Genomic DNA, 24,503 nt, shown 5'->3' on the forward strand with positions numbered 1-24,503 from the left:
GGAGTCCATACTGTCCCCATTGAGCATCCCCCACATACTTTTTTTTTTTTTACTATAATTTAAATAATAGAGATAAAACTTTTATAAAAACATCTCTAATTGATGATTTTCCTGACCCCCGCCCCCACTGTGGGAGGGAGCTGTGGTTTCTCAGCCTGCTGGGAGCTGTAGTCCCAGGAGCCAATGTCAGTGCCTTGTTGGTTAATAGAGCCCTCTTCCTCCTGTCCAGGCCCCCCATGTGGCGGACGCCAGGGCCCGGTCACAGCTGTGACTCCATTAGTTCTGCCACTTGAGGGGCACTGACATTAACCACCAAGGCACTGACATTGCCTTCAGGGACTGCAGCTCCCAGCATGCAGCAGGCCAACACTCTACAACTTCCTCCCACAGTGGTTGATACTCATACCAGAACTACCAGGGTTGCAGTGGCCCCACTGACCACAGGGAACCCCCACTGACCACCAGAGAGCGCATACTGACCACCTGAGAGCCTGCACAGCCTTCCTGAGACACTGGAGGCATCAGGGCGCAAATGGGGAGCAATACAGAGTATGTAGCGTCATATTATTTTGCATTGCTGTATATGGAGCGGGGTGACAATTTTCAGTTCTTGCCTCAAAGCGCAAAAGAAGCTAGCTACAGCTCTGAACCTGGGCATGGAGGAAGTGGTATAAATGATGCTGGCTGTCTCTCATTCAATCTAGAAGTCTAGTGGTGGAAAGAAATTACTGTGGGGAAAAGCTCTAGATTGAAGGTAAGTATTTGAGCAAAAGCTGCTCTCTCTCTCTCTCTTCTTTTTTACTATAATTAGGATATCCATTTAAAATTTTTTTTTTTTAGCTGGAGTTCAGCTTTAGGAACCATTTCATACCAGCAGCTGTGTTAGAACCCATCCATTGGTGTGCATGCTGCATTGCAGATGTGCTGAGCATCGCACTGTAAGCTTTTCTTTTTTCTTTAGTTAGCACTTTGTTAATGTCACAGTGACAATTCATACAGGTCTACTGGCTGCAGTGTGATGTTATGCAGTAGAATGCGTCACACCGTGCTGTGCTGAAAATAAGCACTGCATGCGGAACTTTTTTCAGCACATACCATAGCACCACTGTGTCTTTTATACCAGGGGTTCAGCTTTAAGGGCTTGTTCACACCATAAACAGTGTGTTCCAGCCCGGTTAGCTGCTGGAGCAGCCACTGAGAGCATTGGAGACACACTGACGGCTCTTGCTGACAGATCACAGAGCCAAGGATACGACCGTGAGAGGCCTGGGATTGCTGAGGCAAGTTCTTACGCTATCCTCGCTGGCGTAGTGACTCTAATTGAGTCCCCCAGAGTGTCCTGCCAGAGTAATTGATGAATGACTTTGTGCTCTCTGGCCAGTAGCATGGCTGGCTGACAGCAGGGCATAAATACTGGGCCTTGTCGGCAATCTACACCGGCAAGCGGAGGTGCCAGGAGTGGGGCAGGATTGTGAGTCCAGCCGGCAAGTTGTGTGCCGCACCGTCAGACTCTTTATCACAGGCTGCTTCTCCTATTCAGGGAGTTCAAGGTGCCAGCTCCAAGGTTGGCGGGTCTTTAGTTGACAAGTCCCCCCTACCGGTATCCTTCTTGCATTGGGGGCCTGCTTCAGGGGGAAAAGGATACTTGGCCTGGTTTATGCACCTGTCAGTGGGTTTCTCTCCATGAGGGTGCAGCTTTGTCTCGAGTTTGGCAGGCTCTGAGTCCTCCCCTTTTTTGGTGTTGGTATAGGCCTCAGATGATAAGCCCCTACCAGCATAAGCCAACACACCCTAAGGCCTGGTTCACACCTGTGCGTATTGCATAAGCGCGTCACACGCGCGTTTTCTTCCCGAAGTTTGGCGCGTTTTCATGTGCGTTTTTAGTGCGTTTTTTAACATTAGAAACGCGCGTTGCACGCGCGTTTTGAAGGGTTTTGGACCGACAACAGAGGTATCCAATGAAGAAGAATTCCTGTTTTTCCGCAAGCGTCCAATGAAAAAGACTTCCTGAGACGCAGCATTTCCCTTTCCTGTATTAAAAAGACCTTTGTGGTGTGTAAAGATGTGCTTCTTGCATTGACAAATTGCTTTTATCCCGGTCCAAACCTTTGTGCCAGATCTGTGTATCTGCTCAGAGTGGCATGCGTGGCAGAGAGTCCATGGTTAAGATCTCTCTCATAAATACAGTATCTGGCTCCCCAAGGTATTGGGGACGGATCCTGGCAGTCTCTTTTTTTTAGGACAGCCTAGCTGTTCCACTTTATGGACTTCCCCTGCACTCTCCCCTCTCGTTTAAATTTTGCTGGGGGTAGGGAGCATGCTCCGTTGTCACGTCTTATACTGAAAGGAAGGTATTCCTAGCATTGCCAGTCTCATGGAAGCCTGAGACTACAGGGCCACACTCTGTTAGAGGTAATGCGGTGTGTTTTGCGGTGCACAGCCATGTCCTTATGCCTGCAGACAATTTACTGGTGAAACTGACTGCAAGGTATGTAGTACCCTAAGACACAGATTCTTTGATGCTAAGACACGGAATAGATAATTTTTATTCCGATTACCTGTTTTTAACTTAGATATGTTGAGGTATAGGGGTGGTGGGTGGGTCACCCTGTTTTACCTTGAGACACAGGCAATGGTTCAATTTCCAAGGTTTGCAGATAGGTGGTATTATGTCCCACACTCACCCTTTTTCTATTTTCTTTATTGTTTATATCTAAAGGTGCCCATACACCTGCAGATTATCGCACGATAATCGCGGGTGATCCCGCGATCGTACGATAATCGGCAGGTGTATGGAAGGCGTGCGACCGTTTCTACTGTACGGTCGCACGTCTTTTGTCTCCCGTGCAGGCTTGAAAACCCGCCGAGAATCATACGATTGTCGGCGGGTTAGTGCCATTCTTGGGAGACAAATGCCGAACGGGCCGGTGTGCAGCATTGGAGTCATCAGAAGGCCGCCCCTCAGCGGGGCGGGCTTTCGATGATCGCAAGTACAATCTGCCTGTCCAAGATGGGCAGATCGTACAAGCTTTTAATTAGCTTACAACCATGGCAAGACGAAAGTCGTGCCATGGTTGTAAGGTGTATGGCCAGCTTAAGAGTCGAGTTTCCTAATTCACCCATATTTTTTTTTCATTCACTGCTAGAGTGAGTTTTTTCTTAATTGTTTGTTTTCACCTGGGTGGGGCTGCTTCACAGGTGAATGACCTTGCTCTCTCCACTGATGGAAATCTCCAGACAATCTAGGGAGATTCCTGACATTTGGGCTGCGCTGTTATATTTTGCCCTTATATTGCAAGAACCTTGCTTTGCCACTAGGTTTAAACTTGATAAGGCTCTAGGTATTCGGCATACCCTGAGAAAACGAATAATCGGATATGCCATGACCTTTGCTGCTGTGATAAGAAGCTGCATATAGACCAAGGGTGCCCATAAGGTCGATCGCGATCTACCAGTGATCGCGATGTCCTCTCCTCCCGCCCATGGGTCTTCTCCTCTGGATCCCCATCTGTATGCAGCGGGGATCCGAAGAGAACTGAAGCAGCCGATGCGGGCAGCGGCGGTGGGGGAGGGCGAAGGACGGAGCCGATGTCACTTAACTAAGGCCGAACGGTGAGGAGAGAGAGAGAGAGACGCTCGGCCAGGATCTGACAGCCGACGCCTCTCTCTCCCTTTACCGCTCGGCCTTAGTTCTGTGACAGCGGCTCCGCCCAACCCGCGGCTGAAGTGCTTCTTTGACTTCTCCTCGGAACCCCCTCTGCCAGGGAGATCCAGAGAAGAAGCTAAGCCCCCGTGTGCGTGGCCGAGCGGCAGTGAATCGGTACATGTCAGTGATATGTTCCAATACTCTGTGCAGGTCAAACACTGGAGCGATCAGCTGATCACTCCAGTGTTTGTAAATAACTTGGGACACATGGTACTATGTGTCCCCAGTTATGAATGAACAGGATGTGATTTAAATCACGTCCTGTTCATTCCTGAGTTTCTCAATGGGGAGAAGCTCCTCCCCATTCAGAAACTGGATGATAGTAAAATATTTTCTGAATAAATGGGAAGCCTCTGTGCTTCCCATTCATTTAGAACAGAGGCTTTGTGTCCTCAATTTCTTTTTCTGTTTTAAAAGGGAAATATCAGGAGGCTGTTTAGACCCCTAAATAAGAAATAAAGCATACGCTGAAAGCACAAATAAGCAAAAATGCTATGACTTCTCTCACCTTGGTAAGACAGCTCATAATAATGATTACAATCATGTCAGAGTAATAAGAGGCTGCAGGTAGAAATCCTTGCCCATCGCCCTGTCGCCATCCAGAATTTTTTTACAACAAGCTTCAATAGGGCCTTTGACTCATCTTGGGCAAGGAAAGCTAGGGTTTCACCAGAGAAAACCTGTAAGGAAGCCACTGAGCTAAGTTCCAATCCCTGGTGTAGCACTGCATAGTTGCCCTCCTCATCTGTTGTGATCAGACTCTTGGCAGTTTCCCCACCCCAAAATATGCTAATTTCTTGCTGAACTTCTCAGGTGCTGCCCTGGAAGATGACTTGGGAAAACATAAGTTAGCTACCTGGTAACTTCATTTCCAGGAATCTTCCAGGGCAGCAAAGATTCCTGCCCTGCTTATTGAGGGAGGTGGTTCAATATCAATTTAATTGTTACTGTCTGGTGGTCCTTTCTGCTATTCCATTCTATTGTAATACTGTGGTGGTTAGGAGGGACCACCCCTTTTTTTCTAATTGTGGATGATGCGTTTCCTGTTTCAGGTGGGTGGATCCCTTCTCAGGTGCTGCCGTGCAAGATTCCTGGAAACGAAGTTACCAGATACTTAACTTATGTTTTTTTAATATGATTCAGTTGGTAGAGGGTCTTTTAATGCGGGTTAAAGGGCAGCAATAAAAGTACACAAATCATCTAAATAAAATGCCTGGGGAATGCCTTAAAGCTGCAGGTGAAGTTTTTGTTTAACAGTATGTTTAACCCTTTAAAAGTGACTGTTTTGTTTACAATGGTTGGAGATCTGTTATTTAGCATCAGTAACAGCACCATGCGGGGGTAGCACATTGCCTATGCTAGTGGGGGTAGCCCCCCTAACTGCTTTCCCTCCACTCTGCTCTGAAAAAGAGCAATAATGAATGTGTTTACTGTATACAATAATTAATAATCAACGTATGATGCATCTTAGCTTCTAGGCAGAATGGTGCTAATCACTTACAATAGGAATTTCTTGGCCAGACTTTGGGGATGCCGCTCAGTGTTTTTAAGCTACTGGGGCCTCTTGACTGCATAGTAGGTTTATTCATAAGGTGAACTTAGCCTTTAAAATGTCATTGCTCATGAGACTTAGATCCCCAGCCACCCGCCATGTTTCTCGATCTCTGTGGGATGTGGGCCTGGGAGCAAACATCCGTTCGCTTACTGAAACTTCTGATATCAGAGCTGTCATTCCCTGGCTGCTGTGTTCTGGGATGAAGATAATCAAGCACGACCTGTGCTGAATTTTCATGTTACAAAAATTACCCCTGTGCACATGCCAGTACTGGTGTTAATGGACCTAACCTGAGCACAGCGTTTTCTGCCCATACATTGCTATGGATAGATAACTGCAGCAGCTGTGGCCCCCGGGTGCCGCTAATACCGGAATATTTTACTCTGCATGAAATTACGCCTGTATTTGCTCTGGAATATGCCCGTGTGCATAAGCCCTTAGAGTTAGTCTGTTATCTGTCAGTCCCTTAGCACATTTGACTGACAGCTACAGGTTTATCTAACAGGGAAGTGCAAAGTGCTAAGTACTAAAATAGTGACTCACTATGGTATGAGCAAATGCTTTTTCGGATGTTATATTGATTTTTCTTTCCCTTAAAATTCTATTGCTCATTATTTACATGGTTGCAACATAACCCATATTATCACATTAATATTTAACAGATGGGTATCTTTAAACAATATTATAACAAATACCAGACTTGATGAAAGTTGCTCTATAGAAAAATTTTAATTTGCCCAAATTATAAAAAAAAAACAATTTCCAGGAGTATTTCAACATTTCATAATGCACAGCAAAGCATTCCTTTAACAGACGGTGTTTAGATGTCATCACGTCCTAGTTAAACAATTATTCCAGATTATAAAGAGTTTATTTCTATTTAAAAGTAATGGATGGGGCCATGCAAAGCATCTCTCTTGCCCAACTATGCAACATAGGGGATATGTGTACTTCCAGTACTTTTTCTTGCTTATTCCTGCATTCTTAACCAAGTTATTTGCAAGGAGTACCTTGTTTTCTGATCAACAAGAGTCTCAAACCTGGTAGATAGGGATGGGCCTCAAACCTGGTAGCAGTTAATTTAGACTTTTTCTTCAGCATCTGTTTCTGGTAGTTATATACATGAACAGTCTGTCTGTTATCTCCATCTAGTGGTTTTCTTAGCCTCAGTGCTCCTGTGCTCGGCTACAGCCTCAAGTCACATAATTATGTGCTCTGTATCTTCTTTTTTGGTTATATCATTTCGATGATCCCACAGTGTGTATGATGGAGTACACCATGCCTGTGGTATTCCACAAATACCAGAATACTGATAGCAAGATGATTTTAACTCCTTCATGACTGAGGCCCTTTTTTCATTTTTTGCACCCATGTTATATTCCACATTTTAGGACGGAAAATGACGTAAAACCCCCCAACATTATATATTTTCTGAATGCCAAGACCCTATAGAACAAAATGGTGGTAGTTGAACATTTTTATGTTGCGCAATATTAGCGCAACTCCTTATTAAACCCCAAAATTTAGTGACAAATCTAATTAAATGCCCCAAAACACAACAAATTACCCATTTTTTTTAATGAAATAGAAAAGATGAGGTTACAACGAGTAAAACAAGTAGGGAGGCCTTGGTCCACTATGATTATACCCGACTGAAAGACCTGGGCAGGTAAGTTATTATCCCTGTATGAATTCCAATGGTTAGGATTCAATTTTGACAGGAGTGTGCCCTTAGAATAAAATGTTGACAGGAGTGTACCCTCAAAATAGATGGCAGTGCATCTCTGTACTTACAATTTACAAAAGCATACAATCTTAAAAGCAAGCCTGGAGATGGGATTTAAATTGTAGGTTTATTAAAGCAGTCCTTGTTCTCATCTTCCTAGTTTCTTCACAGCAATATTGCTCTTTGCCAGGGAACAAGCAACTACTGAAGGAAATCACATGACCAAATGTGGAGCATAAAAGCTGAAGTGGGACCAAGAAAATGGAATAGACATGATGGAAGTTACCAATAGGCCAAGTCTCACATGCAAAGCGCAGAGTCAGTTGGCTCCAGGACTGTAGAGTTCGAGACCATAGGTGGAGAATTTAAAGTATCCCTGGGTGAGGGAATGTTCTACTTGAGTACACTGTACCGTCCCCCGATTTGGACATACAAGTTACATTTTTGTTAGTGCGCAACTGTTTATCACAGATGGAGCCATGGATATTTTGCTACATTTGTTGCCATTTTCATACAGGGCCCTTCTAGCACCATACCTATTAGCGGTGATAGGCTTAATCTATAGGCTTATTAAGATTGGCTCTTTTCTGCTGGAGGGTGGGCCTGCAGTGACCCTAAGTCTGTGAAAATTGTTGTGCAAGAAGCTGCTTTATTCCTTTTTTAGACATGCACCTGGGTGAGAAATAAGCTCTGTAAGATGCATTTTAGGGCTTCCCACTTGACTGGGGGCGACTTCCCACTTGTCTTAGGCATGGTCAGTGAGAAACTTTAAAATTGCCAAGGGAAGAATGGTTTAGAGGTGTATGATTGTGAAATAAATAGAGAAATGATCAGACCATAGCTGTGTCCTTATGTAGGCCTGGGGTTAGCAGCTAAGGATACAGTGGAAGGGTAATGGTAATCAATTCTGCTATAAGAGGAGCATGTCAATGAGTGAAATGTATAATCCCTATCTGTAGGATGCAATGTATGGCATAGCTCAATGAACTGTCATTTTTTTGTAATACTTATTTTATTTTTTTTAGTTGTCAGGGAAGTCGAAGTGTCACGATAGGAATTTACGGCTGCGTTGAAGTCTCCTCTCGGGATTCTCACCTCCTCCATGAAGTCATCCACCTAAAGAAGAAAAGTAGCAAGAACAGTTGCTGGTCCATGACTGGACAAGAAAACATTGGCTAGCGTAAATAGTTATATAATTTCATCATATATAAGTTATCATAAGAAAATGAATCTACCCTGCTCACCTATCAATTATTTAAATCATAAATAGGTAGAGGTGTGGTTGCCTATAGCTAACCCCCTGAATTTATGGGTTAGGTTATTACTAGTGTGCCACCTGCAGTGATAATCGGCAGCAGTATAGGGACATTAGTTGCCTTGAAATGTAGAAGAAACAAGACCTGTACATGCTTTTGAAGCATGTTATTGAGCACCTTGAAACATTTTTGTGCGATGGTAAATCTACTCACATTGAGGATCCAAATGTAATACTCGTCACGTTGGCAAGGATGGATCCAATATGTGCGGACAGCCCTTCATTTGGTACATCATCTTTTAGATATTTTTTTATGCTGAGGCAGATGGACATTCACTCTCCTCCAGTGATATCCTTGATGAAAACATGAAGGGTAAGTCTGAAGAGGTGTCATCTCTCAAAGACCAAATGGGTCAGGCTTTAAAGACCCGAGACTGAAGGCAGCAGGCTGATCCTTCAGATGCAACATAGTACGTACAGCACTGATTTCAGAAAGTATTCAGAAACTCTTTTCACTGAAAGAGTATTTGATGCTTGGGACATACTTCCAGTGGTGGTAGTTAGTCAGTAAGCAAATGTAACCCTTTCGCTGCCAGGCCCCTTTAACCCCAGGTGGCCAGAGAATATTTGCAAATTTCCACTTACAGCTTTGTAAAAGACCACACACCATACATTTTATGAAAGCAAAGGACCAACAGAATAAAAAGATGTTGCTACTGATTTTGTATGTCCCATGATAGTTGCGCAAATGTTTATCAAGACAATATTCACATTGAAATCATTTGTAGCGTAAACGAAAGTAGCATAAAAATGTAAAAAATCTGTACTAAATCTAGAAGATAAAACTTTATTGAATTCATAGATAACAAATATTTGTACATTTTAAATTGTGTCTTTTTCTAAAACAGTGAAAAATCGGGAATATGCAAAACTGTAAATGAGCAACTTAAGCTAAAATTCTGGAGGTTTTATTTAATTATGGTAATGCCCGACCTGCAGTGTTGTGTGTGTACTATATTGGTGTGCATTGCATAAGGAGATGCAGGCATAATCCGTACTGCACTGCAGTGCTACAACACACAGCAATGTGTCGCAACAATCAACAGTCAATAGAGTTAAATAAATGTTATTTATAAAAAGTTAAAAATAAATTGAAGAATTGAGATGCATAGTACCAATGCACACCAATGCATGTGCGTTATATGCTCCATAAAGAGCATCCACTGGTGTACAAGTTACGTATGTGTGCATGTGTATCTTAATTCTTTTAGCAGTAATGTCAGTGGGTTTTAGTGAAATATTGGTGGTCTAAACAGACCTGTGATATTTCCCTTATGCGATGGAGAAAGATTAAAGACATGGAGTCCTCAATTTCTTTCTCCTCTATAGCCCCAGCACTCACTAACTGCACTGAGCGTTTCCTGTTCATTCACAAGCTGAGACGATAGTATGTTGACTATATCCTCAGGTATGAATGAACAGGAAGTGCTTCATGTTCATTCACATACTGTGGAGATGGTAAATATTTACTTCAGGTTCATTCAGCAAAGTGCATGATTGGTAAATATGACATATTTACTGATCCGTTGCACACCAGCCTGAATTCTGTTCATGATCCTCCTTCCTCACTGGGCGTTGGCAGTTTGCTCACCTGTGTCCCCTCCACAACCCACTGTCTCTGTTGATACAGGCAGGGGGAGAGCAGAAGTGACCATGAGCTTATAGCAGAAGGGAGAATACAGCTGTCGTAAGGCAAACTGACCTGGCCAGCTCAAAGCAGCCCTGTTATGCTGTATGAGGCTCTGGTTCATAAGGCACAGGACTCACCAGGCATGGCTAAGGAATACTCTGATGATGAATTTGACTCTAACTATAGGGTAACATGATTACAGACATCAGTACCTTCATAAGGCAAAGAACAAATGTCCCTGGAATAATTGGGGGAGCAGAGGTTGTCTCCTCAGGAGGTCTTGTACAAACCCCAAATTGCAACTTCTAGCCAACAGACAGGGATGGGGGGCAAGGTGGGGTTGGGGAACTGCTCTGACTTGGGTGTAAGTAAATTTAAGCTTCTTTTCAGAATTTTGCAACAGAGGAGCTATGGAGAGCCAAGAAAACTGCTAAATAGAAGCTGAAAACCCAATCTGCTAGCTTCATATGAAAATATAAATATGCGTTTTGTATTCACTTGACTACGGAAAAATGAATGTTTTTCAGCCCAGATAGTAAAGTAGGAGAATACATACAATTCACAGTGATAGGGTCAGTTTTGACAGACTATGGTGCTAGAGAACATAACTGGAATCACAACTGCAATATGAAGATTATATGAAAGAAAGAAACTTTAATTTCAATATAAATTTAATGAAAAAGATATACTTTAAATGAAATACATACATAAAATGCCAGCATCATACATTTTCACACAAATCTGCTACCCAGCTGAAATCTGTCTTTCGTATCCTTTTCAGTAGTTTTTCCTGGGCTTTAGTGAGGTGGCCATATGTGGCAGGAAACATAGAGTGAATAGGATCTTGAATAGAGGGAACAGGATCTTGACTTTCTGTTGGTTGCTGCAGATCTTCATCTGACTCCGCATCTGTATTTTCGCTTTCCGCTTCTATATCTTTGCTCACTGGCTCGGGGCTGCAACAAAACACATTATAAATGTTACAATCTTGTAGATCTAGACAATATGATTTTACTGAAATTACTGAAATAATTCAACTACCGTTTCCAAATATTTGTAGACAACCTATGAGACCCCCCTCCCCATTTAGTATAGTGCTAGGATCTGTGTACCAATGATCAAGGCAATCATACTAGGTGTTAGTAAGGGCATTTAACCCATCAGAAACACAACAGACATGGTATTTTCACCATGGACTGCCAGCAAAAAAGAATAGCTGAAGAAGTTCGAGAAGCACCCCTCACATATCAAGAAAGTACATTTGACAGAACAGTGAACACTACTGCAAGCCAAACTCGTAATGGTTAGTGCAAACAAAACCTTTCAGGTTTCCTTTACATTATGCTTTGTGTTAATGCACATGAAATGCTTATGTTCAGCAAGAGGAACCTATTAAAGATGAAAATATTAAGGGCCCATTTACACCAGCAGCTGAGCTACACCACATGGCTTCTGGTGTGCATGTGCACGTCACAATGCTGATGTGCTGATCGTGACGCATCACAGTTTTTTTTGTTAGAACTTTATTGAAATGTCACAGGTGACACTTCATAGTGGTTCTACCACGTTGCAGTGCAATGAAAAAAGTACTAATGCACCCTGTGCCAAACCCTGTGTAGCTGCAAGCACTATAAGAAGTGTTACCCTCTAAATGTATCAAATTATAATAAATGAAACATTGTATGCCATACTTTTTTTCCAGCACACAGCAGCAACACGGTGGTGTGAACCGAGCCCATCTGGGACAAGGCAAATTGCCTTGTCTTGCGGCTGTGCTGGAAAAAACAGTCAGCACAGCCCCATCGCAGTGAGCTTGAATGGGCCCCTAATACTCATGGCAAATGAATACATTACAGCTTGGTGCATGGGTTCTTTAACTATTTAATCTGAGGACTTGAATAATAAAATTGTTACAGCACTGGGCAGAGCTGCAGCTAGCTCCTTTTGCGCCCAAGGCAAGAACAAAAAAATGTGCGCCCCCCCCCGCAACAGGCGTGTGACGTCACCCAACGCGGCGCACATACGGCATTATGTGACTTCTTGCGCCCCGCCTCCAGGATGTGTTTTTTAATGTATTTGTTATAATTTTTTTTTTACTGTTGGGGAAGGGGGGGCTTCACGGAAATAATAGGGGTCTAAACAGTCCCCTGATATTTCCCTTTTAAAATAAAGAAATTGAGGACACAGAGTCCTCAATCTCTTTCTGCAGCCGGTGTCCTAAATGAAAAGGACAGAGGATTCCCATTCATTCAAAAAATATTTACTATCAACCAGTTTCTGAATGGGAAGAAACCTCTGTACACAGTGCTACTCCCCATTCAGATACTCATGAATGAACAGGAAGTGATGTAAAGCACATCCGGTTCATAAATAACTGCCGACACATTGTACTAACATTGGAGTGATCAGCTGATCACTCCAGTGTTTGTTCTGCACAGAGAGGATTTCACAGATATTTACCGATCCCTCTGCTCTCCATCCTGAGCCGCTCGGCCATGCAAAAAGGGGCAGCACAACCTGCAGCTTCTTCTCGGATCTCCGCTGCTCTCCCCCGCCTGTATGGGCAGAGGCAGTAGGGATCCGAGGAGAAGTGAAGGGCTGACGCTGGCAAGGGTGGAGACACGACAGAGGAGGGAGTGTCGTTACTTCAGGATAGCCGAGCGGTGAGGAGAGAGAGAGCTGCCAGCTGTCAGATCCTTGCCGAGCGCCTCTCTCTCCTCACCGCTCGGCCATCCTAAAGTGACAGCTCCCTCCTCCTTTATTTTCTTTTGTTCAGTTCGCAGGCTGAACAAGAGTAAGGGCTTGTTCACACCTACAGTTGCACTCAACGCCATGGCTGCTGGTGTGCGTGTGCCCAGACAGTGCCAATGCTCTCGATCGAGCCGCATTGCACTTACTTTGTTTTTTTGGTTTGAACTTTTTTGAAATGTCACAAAAGACATTTAATTATGTTCTATGGGCATGTCGCAGTGTGATTCAGTTGTACCGTGTCTCACTGTAGTGCGCTTAGAAAAAATACTGCATGCCATACTTTTTAAGCATTGCAGTGGTGTGAACTATGACCACCCGTGACAAGGCAAATTGCTATGGTGGAGAATGAAAGGATTTCAGTGTACTGGGGGTTTGCGGTGTTGGTGTATATTCACATATTGATATTTCATTGTGGATTTTAATAAAGCTTGGATTATTATTACTGGAGATCCTAGGAGTGCGGTCTGTTTGGACACTGAAGTGGTTGGAGGTGAGAATGCACCTGTTTGACCAGCACCATTGGAGTCTCCAAAACACGAATGTGGCCGGAGAATCTGAGCAGTGAGATCTCCTTGTAATTGCTATGCCTTGTGTTCAGGCTACGCTGGAAAAAACAGCCAGCACAGCCCAAACGCATATGGTGTCATGGGGCCCTAAATCATGCTGTGTATAGCAGCCTTAACAGGCATGCGGCTGTCAATGCTGCTGTGTTGCCTGTACACTGTCACCCTATTTCTTGCTCTGACATCAGTAGCAGAGATGGCAGGCATGAGCGGTGACTCTTGACATACATGTCTGGAATCCAATTTGGGTTGTGAATCAGAGTTTAGGAATAATGCTCTTTCGCTTTATTTCACTAAGTCACCATTTTTAAAAGAAAGTGGAAAATCAGCTTTCTGATTAATTCCCATCTGTAGACATATTTTATTTTTCTCACATTTACATAATGCCCAGACATTATCTAAATGTCTGCTTCTCAAAGTCATTACAGGAATAAGAGGATGCAGATGATCAAAACTAACATGGGTTTTATAAAGGTTAGTTCATAAAATTACAGCAATACGAAGGTTTCCAAGCCTCTCTGCCATTAACAAGTAGGATACAGCAATCTTAGTTAAGACATCCAATAATTCTCTGGGTGCACTTGCTCATATGGCTATTAATGTGCACAAGTGCCCCAAAACATAAGTGGTAAATGTCTTTTAACCCTGCCACTGGCGTAAGGCTTACAGCGGAACAAAAATGTTCCCAGCCTGTCACGTCAGTAAGCCTTACGTTGGTGGCATTTACCGTTCAGCTATAATCTCTGCTTCATCAGCTTCTTTGGGGTACCTAGGTGACATTAGGGGTCTTGGGGACCCATTGTCTTCATAAAGAGGACCTGTCATTTTTTTCCTAGCTATCACATTGGGGGCTTTTTAGCTCCCTATGTTATAGCAATCAAGTTAATTTTTTTTTTTTAAAGTCATATTAAAAAAACACATCCAAAACAGTTTTAAGTCTCCCGCCCACGCACTTATACACGTAAATACGCGTAAATATGCATAAATATGCATCGGGTGCACATACATGCAAAAAAAACGATTACGCCACACGTTACATTTTGCTGCGAACGTCGCAGTGAGAGCAAAAATTCTAGGCCCATTAATCACTGATAACACTAAACTGATGGCCAATTTTAGGCATGGTAGTTTTTAGCGATTTTGTGAGCGCATGCAATTTTAAAGCTTGACATGTTTGGTGTCTATTTATCTGACGTGACCCCGTGTTTTATGTTTTACCAAATAATTGCGTAATAATAAATGTTTTATAACATAACAAAAGGAGAACAGTTTTTTTTTTCAAAATTTTCGGTCCTTTATTCTTTATAAACCAAAAAAATGAAATCTCAGTGGTGATTAAATACCACTAAAAGAAAGCTCCATCTGTCCCCAAAAAATGGTATAACATTAATTTCAATCCAGCGTTGCATGATGAAATAAATGTCAGTCAAAGTACCGCAGCGCTGAATACTGAAAAATGGCCTGAGCAGGAAGGGGGTTTAACATCCCGGTCAGCAAGTGGTTAAACCCATCATGCACTTCTAATGTATGCTCTAAATTTTACAACTTGGACAGAATAAAGGATATTGCGAACATTTAAAGTATTATCAAAATTGGGGTTATAATCTGTACTTCCGCTTTAAATGCATAAAATATAAAGTTATCAGCATGTCGAAATATCAAGTTGTAGTCAATAGTTTAGAAATTAGGTACTTACCATTTAGTTGGCTTGGAGATCAATAAAGAATTCACGAACATTGTACATAAAACAGATGGAGGTGGCAATACATGAGCTGGAGTATGAAGAAGAAGCTAAAAACAAAAAATATCAATAAATGTTTCTACAAATATAGCTGGAACATTGCTAACATTTGACATTTAGAACAAAGCAAGTTGGAACCTTTTTACTTGCATTACAAATCTTAAAACGAAGAGGATTCATTATGATTTCAGGATAGAGGAAAGAGCTATGCAAATGGTTCCTTTATGCCCCTAGGTTCACTGTGCATCTAGAACCACCAATTCATAGCACAAACACAGACTAATATTAGAGACATTTATTACGAAATGAGTACAGCTTCTTCAGGCTTTATATGGAATTAGCATGGGTTTTCTCTGGGTGTTCCATTTTCCCCACAACCTCAGGGCAAAGCTTACTATGTATAAAGTAAATTGCTGCAGTCTCCCAATTTAAATATGTAAAACACATAAAACAGGGCTTTAAAACATGTGACTACAGAACAAAACAAAAAATACCTCTTTAACTGCAGATGTCTGAGCTTTGTGTCCAGCAAGGTGGGTTTTCTCTGAGTTCACAGTTGGATTATCCTGTTGATGCTTCTTCCCAAACAATGTGTAGAAAGGTGTGTAAGGTAAACTTTCTTCCGACGCCATCTGAAAACAAATAAAAAAATGTCTGCAAAGGTTCTTATTTCATTCTGGCCCCTAGATAGACAAATATAATAAAATGCTGGATTCCAGGCAGGAAATAAGATTCAGATTATATAGCCTACATACTGCTAATGCTGAATATCAATAGAAAACATTTTCTTTATAATCATACATAACCATTAATGAGGGAGAAGTGCAAGGATGAAAACAAATCTGTGGCCCCAATAGCAATGGTTTTCATTTAATCATTCCCCTCCGATATTGCTCTAGAAGTAATGCTTTAAACAAGGTTAGTGGAACAAAAAAAATCTATGGTGGTTGTCTTTCTTCGAGGTGTCTTTAAGGTTGTGGGTGTTATAGGATTGAGTGACAAAGTAAAGTCCTGATGATGCAGTGAATCTTAAAAATGCATTCAAGCAACCCAATACATAGTATAACCTACCGTATGTTAACCCCGGCGGTGAACTACAACCATTATACTGGAATTAGCTAGAAACTTAAAATATATGCTCTTGTTTATAGATCATACTGCGCTGACATATGTACTAAAACCTACACATATTTAGGGTCCCTGTACTCAGGATAAGGAGGAGAAAAAAGTTTGCTGAAAATATTTGAAACCAATTTGATTGGCTACGTTACTCATTAAACAAATGAAAACTGCATTTATTCACATTTTTGTCCATTTCTATTTTAGTATCATAATAAATATTCAGTGTCTTTATAAAACACAAATTACCATATGTGTGTCAAATGATGTAAAAATTATTTTGTTTAAAAAAAATAAATAAAATAAAAATGTAACCACTCAAGAGTAGTAAAATGCTGCCTACCAAAACTTCACAATCTGGTCACAAAGGCTTTGACTATCCCCGGGCTTTTAAAAAAAAATTACATTACTGGTCCCATTGGAGAGATCACATTTTTGTTGGCCACTGTCACCGGGACAAAAGGTGAGGCAAGATCCCTCCTACTGGAACCTAGAGGGTCATAAAAATCTAAAGAAGCCTACTTTTCTAAAAGTATACTGCCTCAGTGGGGTGGGAGGACTGAAGGTCTGCTTTGAATGAAAATTTCAACACAACTTAAATATAGGTTTTAATTGATAAAGTAGTATATTGTTTCCACTACTGCAATTTTCCAATAGGAATATAATGTGGTATGAAAACCTTAAAGAATTTTGCACATGCAGCTCCATCCTAAAAGAAAGTGTAATTCAGTGGGAGTATGTCCCAAATTTGTACTTATATTTTTACCAAAATATATCAGTGGATATTAAATAAATATTTTTAAATAAAATGTGGCCTAATTAGGGGTTAACTGCCTGTGAAAATGTTATTTCTTCAGAACCAGTTTAAACAGAAGATCAATTTCTCTTTTATTGAAACAGCACTCTGTCCTTTTGTTTGAAGAGCACCAGTTATGATTGGGCTTAAATAGGAATCTCCAGTCTCAAATGTAATTGTCACTAATCTAATGTATAAAAAAAATATACACACACACACACACACACACACAGGTTATCCTCAGAAACTGTATATTATAGATGACTTTTCCTATAAAATTCATGCTTAGCTCCACCCATCTTGTGCCTTTTTATTGGTCTTTTAATATATTAGGCAGTATCACTGCCCAGTAGAGAGTCTTAGAACAGAAAAAAAAACAAAAACTACGACAAATCTTATCTTTTGCAGGGAGCCTCACGATTTGCATATAACAACAGCCACCTTTTTTTCCTTATCTACAGATACATCTTGATTTATTTTCCCCATATCTTAAGGAGATAATGCTGTTACAATAATGATACATTGATTACCGTTCTCCTGTTTCTTTTAATTCATTCGTTCAAACAGCTAACAGTATGCTTAGAGAACAATTTCAAGCAACAAGTGAAACCAATCAGCCAATTTACAATAAGCGGAGTTGGGCAATTCCATGCAACCAGAATCCAGATCGTATCTTACTGGGTTGCTGAAAATGTACTTCCTGAATCTTGTGCTGAGTAACTGCCTTTCTCGTAGCCGTTAGTAAAACCAATCACAGAGGCAGTCTTATGTTTGTACTTAGGAATACCTCTCCAACATGAGAAGCAGAAATTCTTCAAAACGGCAAACTACTAAAATGAAGGACTTGACTGGGCTAGTGTTGTATAGCAGTGTCAGGAAGAAAAACAACTCAGAATGTAGGCGTCCCTGTAAGCATCTTAAGATTTAACTTCAATGGGGTGACGCTTAAGGACAATGTAACTTGCATACAGCCCAGGCAATATGGTTGTCATTTCAATGATGTGAGGCAACTGCTACCGAGGTTCAGTGGGCCCAACTTGAACAGTTAGTGTATAGCTTTCATCTTTTCTGCTCAACAATAGGGCCCTATGCCTATTGTGCTCACCAAACTGGATAACTGCTTTTTGCGAAATGTACACTGACTGACTGAAGAAGTCTGCAGAAAGAAACTAATACTGACAACCAAGTCATGTGCCTTTACCAGTACTTCATACTTTTTTTTGCGTTTCCCCATTTGCATTTACCTTTCTGTCTGTCTGTATAATGCATGCATAACTTAAGATAAACTCCACTGTACAATTACATTTTAGATTGTGATAACTTGGCATTTCCTTTATGCAAGTATGAAAATAGAAGTCCATGAAAATTAAACGCTTCAGCACTTCAAGGCTGTACACTATATGTCCAATAGTTTGCGGACACCTGACCATCACACCTATATGAGCTTGTTGGACATCTCATTTCAAAGCCATCGCTATTAATATGGAGTTGAACCTCCCTTTGTGGCTATAACAGCTTCTACTGTTCTGGAAAGTCTTTCCACAAGACTTCAGCGTGTTATTTGGTGTGAATTTGTGCCCCCTCGACTAAAAGAGAATTTGTGAGATCAGGTACAGGTGCTAGAGAAGAAAATCTGGCCTACAACTGATGTTTGAATTTAAGTCAAAACTCTGTCCAGGCCACTAGACTTCCTCTACACCAGACACGTGAAAGGTCTTTATAGATGTGGCTTTATTTACAGGGGCAAAGTCATGCTGGAACCGAAAAGAGCCTTGCCCAAACTGTTGCCACAAGTTTGTAAGCACCAATTGTCTAAAAAGGCTTGCATGGCTGTGTGTTTGATTTTATGTACCTGGTTTTAGAATGGGATGTCCAAAAAGCTCTTACAGGTAAGATTGTCAGGTGTCCACAATTATTTGGCCATACAGTGTGTATGGCCCAGATCACACGTCAATGCCTATGAAAGGCCCTGAATATACAGAAGCCTTCATGCCATTAGGCTTACAAGACATAAAATAAGATGCAACTGCAAGTACATAGCTATGCCTGATTTTAAAGTTATGCCTTTACCTGTCCCTTAAGTGCAATTCCAGTACCAGATATCAACTAATATCATATGTGCTTACCTGTTTAATTATTGGTTCCATGCTCTCTTCTGGGGACTTTGTGCTGAAAGTTAACAGGTCCTGGAAGGCAACACAGACACCATTATGTAATTAAATTGCGATACACATTTCAGAATGTGCGACCAGTTTATTCTCAGTTACTTACTAAAGATGCTAGATACCTTATTGCAGAGAATATGTATAATCACATTTCAAATATATTTTATTATTCTAACACAATCTAATCAACTGGTTGATAAAAATGTCAGAATAGATCCCCGCTAAACAAATGCATGGGCACATATCATTTTTTTCTCTGGTTATCTGGCATACAACGTATATGGTAAAGATATGTACAGAGGATAACATCCAACCAAATCTGGCTGGGCTGATTGTCCATATAGTAAAGAATATTTTTGCAATACCAAATGTCACTAGTGTGCCTAAGTGAAATCAATAAACACAGCTTTTTAAATCAAACCAATGAGCACTGGATGGGGTACAGCTCCATGTTCATATACTCATGGGTCACATGGTCAAAATTTTCGATATATTCTTCATACAGCTTAAAGTGTTGGGACGGTTCCTTGCAGGAAAGTGCCACCAACTCTGAAACCCTCCTACCCAAGGTGATGGCGACAAGGAAAATCACCTTGTACATATACAAGATGTGCAAGTACAAGATCCACCAGAAATATATCTCCGATAGGTTCAAAGGGAGCATGCTGTGGAGCTTAAAGCACCAGAATGACATCCCCCAGCATCACTGGAGGACATCTTGGGGTTAGTCCCATGAGCAACCCCTTCATAAATGCCTCAATCAAAGGAATGAGTGGCCAGCAGCCGCTAAAAAAGGATGGCCAAGGCCGATATTCTTTCCTTGAGAGTGCTGTATGAATGATGGACATGGATCCTTCAGGATCTGAACTTCAACAGCCAAGTCATCAAAGCCAGTGACCGAGAAGCAGTATGTAGTAATGGGCCTTAAGACAAAAGGTCTGGTCGGTCTGGAAGTGGCCATAGGGAGTCCGCAAGAAGCCAAACGATATCTATGTACCACAATCTTCTGGGCCAACTGGGAGCCATGAGGATCACTGGAATGTTCTCTTTCTTAGTTTTGCAAAGCAGACAAGGAAGGATCTTTAACCGAGGAAAGACTTGGAACAGAGAGAACTGGTCCCAAGGAGTCACCACAGGATCCATTGCAAAGGCCTTTGGATACCTGGATTGCAATTTACAAACTGGTGTACGAGATCCACGTCCAGTGTCCCCACAGTGCAGCAAATCGCGGCAGACCCTTCAGGTGTAGAGACGATTCTCCCCGATTTCATCCGCTTCTGACTGAGAAAGTCTGCCTGCCAATTGTCCATTTCTGGAATGTGCAGCTCTGCCCAGGCCATGAGCAAGTCCATCTGTACAGGCCAGATCAGATCCCCCTGTCCAGGTGAGTCAATGGCTACATGCTCTCGCAGCTCATCAATGAAAGCCAAAATGGGGTGATGTATTTTTGGAGGCAAGGTTTCTTCTGTGAAGAAATTCTGAGGAGGTCTACACCTCTACTTCCACAGCCTATTTCTTCATCATTCTCCGAAAGCGAGTCAGAAGGGGAAGGAGATGGGGGACTGCTCTTGTGCCCTCTGTAGCCCAGACACCTCAATCATGGCAAACATTGGAAGCAAATAGGTGAGCAAATTTCGCACAGCACAGGGTTATACTGGTGACTACAGGAGCATTTGGACATTTTCAAACAAAATATTTGTGGCCCCCCTTGGTATATCCCCCTCCAACACCCAGCAGGCTTCAGTTTTGTGGAAAAGCAGTACCAAGAGGATTATCATAGACACAGAGGTGTGTCCCGCAATGATCCTGAATCACGCATGCACAAGGCCACACGCTGTAGTGCACGCATGTGTCTGCATTGGTTTTCTTGTACTGGAGCAAAGCGTTTTCAGCACAATTTAAGTATGTATGCGCTTGTGCACACCTGGGACATGCATGTGTGAGAACACAACCAGACACACAAATGTTCACTGCAAAATAAATTAAATAAAAAAAAAAAAAAGCAGCAGGACCTACATTTTTAATGCATTAACAGGTGTTACAGCCCATTCATTTTAAATGAGCTGCATAACACAATGTGCCACAACAAAGAAATGTAATGTCTTCCCCTTGGTGCTCATTTAAGACTGCTACACATTATAATGCTGGTAGGATACTTGCATATCGCTGACAGCGGAACACACGAAATATACAAGATCCTTCACTCCTGTACATAGAATAGCTAAAGATTGGGACATGCTCACAAGATGAGAAAACTTCCTGTGTGACAACCAGCACCTTCGACTGCATTCGGTACTCATACATGTAGTATCTTGCACTACAAGAACATCCTAAAGAAGATGCTAGAAATTTGGAGATTTGACTTAACTATGGACATCTATAGGTTACCTTATCCAACCAAATGTTTTACATCCCCTGAACTGGAACATTTCTTGAGATTTACTGTAACCTGACTCACTCAACCCCACTGCTTGAACCACTCAACCCCACTGCTGGAACAAGTACAACTTTGCACACGGTCTATTACGATAGGAACAGAAGTACAAAAGAAAAAAGGTCTTTGGGGTGTGAAAATACTAAAACATCCAAAGAAGGTAAAGGCGGAGTGGACGTTCAATTGGAAAGTAAAAACATTACTAGTTAGAATTTTTTTTTAGCCATGTCAAAGATATGAGAACACCAATATATGAAATACAAGTGTTGGAGAATGAAAAGCCCAGAAATAACTTGTGCCAACTGGAGCAGAGAAAACAAGTTCCAGACACAGGACTTGTTAGTTTGTGGCTTTGAGGTATGGGCTGACCTTTTCTGAAGAACCAGGAGAGAGGCATGCAGACTAATCAAAGCCAGAAGTTAGCCTGCAATAAAATCAAAGTTGCTGAGTACTTCTGAATACAGCAGAAAATACACAACCACCAGAATTAAAAGCAATTATGGAAAATAAAGGTAAGCAAAATAAATCACCGGCAGATCCTAATTGCAGCAGAAAAATAATAGTAATTTCTTAAATAGTAACATACTATTGAAATGAGCACAAAGATATGTCCATTCCTAAAGTAATTGGCTGGTAGCAGACTACATTGCATTAACTACAGTGGAGTATTTAAAACATACATTGTATATATGACTAGGGCTGCAGCTAACAAATATTTCCATAATTGTTTAGTTGGCCGATTAATCGGATAAAGAAAGAAATTAAATACCATCTTTTATTTAAAATAAAATACACAAATGGTGTGTTACAAAGTTTCTCTATCTGGTCATCAGTTTAGCGTTAGCCATGATTATTGACCCGAGAATTATTGCTCTCATTCTGCCGCATGCAGCGATACCCGACGTGTAGCGCAATCATCATTTTCGTACATAGGTGCACTCAACTTGTGTTTCTGTAGTATGCGTGCGTTCGTAGGGGACCTTTAATTTTTTGGGTGGTAATTAGAGGTGCACCGAAATGGAAATTTTAAAACCGAAAATTTAAAAAAAGGGTAAGTTGCTTACAGCCAGGTAGCTTCTCCACTGGCACATATTTGGGGTTGAGGTAACACTAAGCATTTCAGGAAATTGCAGCTCTTAAACATTAGAAACCTCTCGACATGATGAGTAACGATCTTGGAGAACAGAAGCCATTGACAGCAGGGCAACCCAATGAAGTGCAGGTCCTAATAAATCTAGCTTATTCCAACAACCACCAACACAGAAATCTCATGGTATTGCTGCGATATGCTTTTTGAAAAGCACAACACTATTTTCAGAAAACCACTTGTGACATGTTGCTTGCTTCATTTTTTTGTGCCAAGGGAGAGACATCTATAAACACTCTAAAGGAAACAATGACTCTCAGATCTCTGCATTTGTCCAGCTCTTTACATAAATAATCAGTTACTTGCTTACCTGAGTTTCTGTGAGGAAATAAAGCTGAGATCTGACCAGCCAGCTGTGTTTTACTGAAGATATAGGTGCCGGAACAATCCTTGGCACAAACACAGCCCACTGTACATCGTCTTCGCAGACATTCTCATGGACATACAATGGCATAGGATCCGTAGGGTTGAATATGAACACTGAAACAATAATACGCCAAAATACATTAGCATTAAAATACTTGCAGCAATCATAATTAATAACCACTAACATGGCAAAAAAGATTAGGTGAAATGTAAAGATTTCGTTTTTACTTTCACTAGGAAAGTGAAAAACTCTTTAACTTGGGAACTTATGGTTGGCAGTGGGGTAAATTCTCATAAATTCGTCTCAATACACCAGTCAATCAAAAAAACAAGGACCTACGTTCAGGAACACATACTTCTGCATACCCCTATCTTCCCCAGCAGCAGAAAATAATGGGGGTAATACGCAAAACCAGAAAGAAAAAAATGGGAAAACTAAAAAGATATCAGGGCAATAGGTGAGGGAAAATGCTCCAATGAGAACACCTGTCCCTATGACAATGCTCTACGATGCGAACTTCATTATTTTAATAGGGATTTTCTCTCACTCCCTGCTGCGTGTTCAGGATAGAAAGAGAAGGGAAGTCTCCCCAGTGGGACTCAGCATAAAATAACTTGCTGCAGGGTTTTAAAAACAAGTTTAAAAAAAAATTAAGTTTCCCATAAAAAAAACCCAAAAGAAAGTCACACATAAAAAAAGAAAAAAAACACAACAAAAAATGTTAAAGTGCCCTGCACCCCACATACACCAAATATGCGTTGGGTGTGCCTACGTGTGAAAACAACTATTGTGCTCATTACACAACACGTTACATATCAATGTGAAAGTCAAAGTGCAAGCAATAATTCTAGGGCCATCAATCACTGATGACACTAAACTGTTGAGCAGCAAAAGCTTTTAAAGTGTCGCCTTTAGGCAATTATGAGAAAGGTAGTTTTTTGCTATTTCGCAGACGCGCGCAACTTTAAGGCTTGACATGTTTGGTGTCCATTTAAAATCGACGGGACCCCGACTTTTATATTTTATGCAAAAAAAAATACTAATAAATGTTTTAAAAACATAATGTAGGAAAACCATTTTTGTTTCCCAAAATTTTCGATAATTTTTCCTCAATAGAGTAAAAAATTAGGGCTGGTAATATTAAAATTTTCCTGTTCGATTAATCAAATTTTTTTTTAAATCGATTAATTTCGATTAATTATAACTACATTGGCCTATACACATACAGCACAGCAATGAAGTAATAAAATGAACTAGGATCACACTAATCCAGCACGTTATTAATCTCACGTGCCCCACTCAATATGGCCGCCGCTTAAGTGGGGCAACTCAGAATAATAACGTGCTGGATTAGTGTGATCCTACTTCATTTTATTACTTCATTGCTGTGCTGTATGTGTTTAGGCCAATGCCAGGGATCCCAACCTGAAATAAGCAATTTCAGGGAGGTGTCCCTCTCATTTCAGGGAGGTGCCCTCTCCCCCCCCC

The 24,503-nt window shown here is 41.3% G+C and overlaps 1 protein-coding gene across 1 annotated transcript in view; it reads right to left on the reverse strand.

The window, feature by feature from the left end:
* Positions 1-10,640: 10,640 nt before the first annotated feature.
* Positions 10,641-24,503, reverse strand: part of WDR75 (WD repeat domain 75) — a 55,740-nt gene continuing 41,877 nt past the window's right edge. The window contains exons 17-21 of the mRNA XM_018570665.1: positions 22,959-23,128; positions 19,029-19,088; positions 15,473-15,619; positions 14,943-15,037; positions 10,641-10,888 (exon numbers count right to left, since the gene is read on the reverse strand). Of these exons, the coding sequence (XP_018426167.1) occupies positions 10,654-10,888; positions 14,943-15,037; positions 15,473-15,619; positions 19,029-19,088; positions 22,959-23,128 (707 nt within the window). The 3' untranslated portion in view covers positions 10,641-10,653. The remainder of the gene's footprint in view (positions 10,889-14,942; positions 15,038-15,472; positions 15,620-19,028; positions 19,089-22,958; positions 23,129-24,503) is intronic.

Source organism: Nanorana parkeri, unplaced genomic scaffold (assembly GCF_000935625.1).
Source record: "Nanorana parkeri isolate BGI_ZX_2015 unplaced genomic scaffold, ASM93562v1 scaffold1569, whole genome shotgun sequence".
In the NCBI taxonomy this organism is placed as follows: domain Eukaryota; kingdom Metazoa; phylum Chordata; class Amphibia; order Anura; family Dicroglossidae; genus Nanorana; species Nanorana parkeri.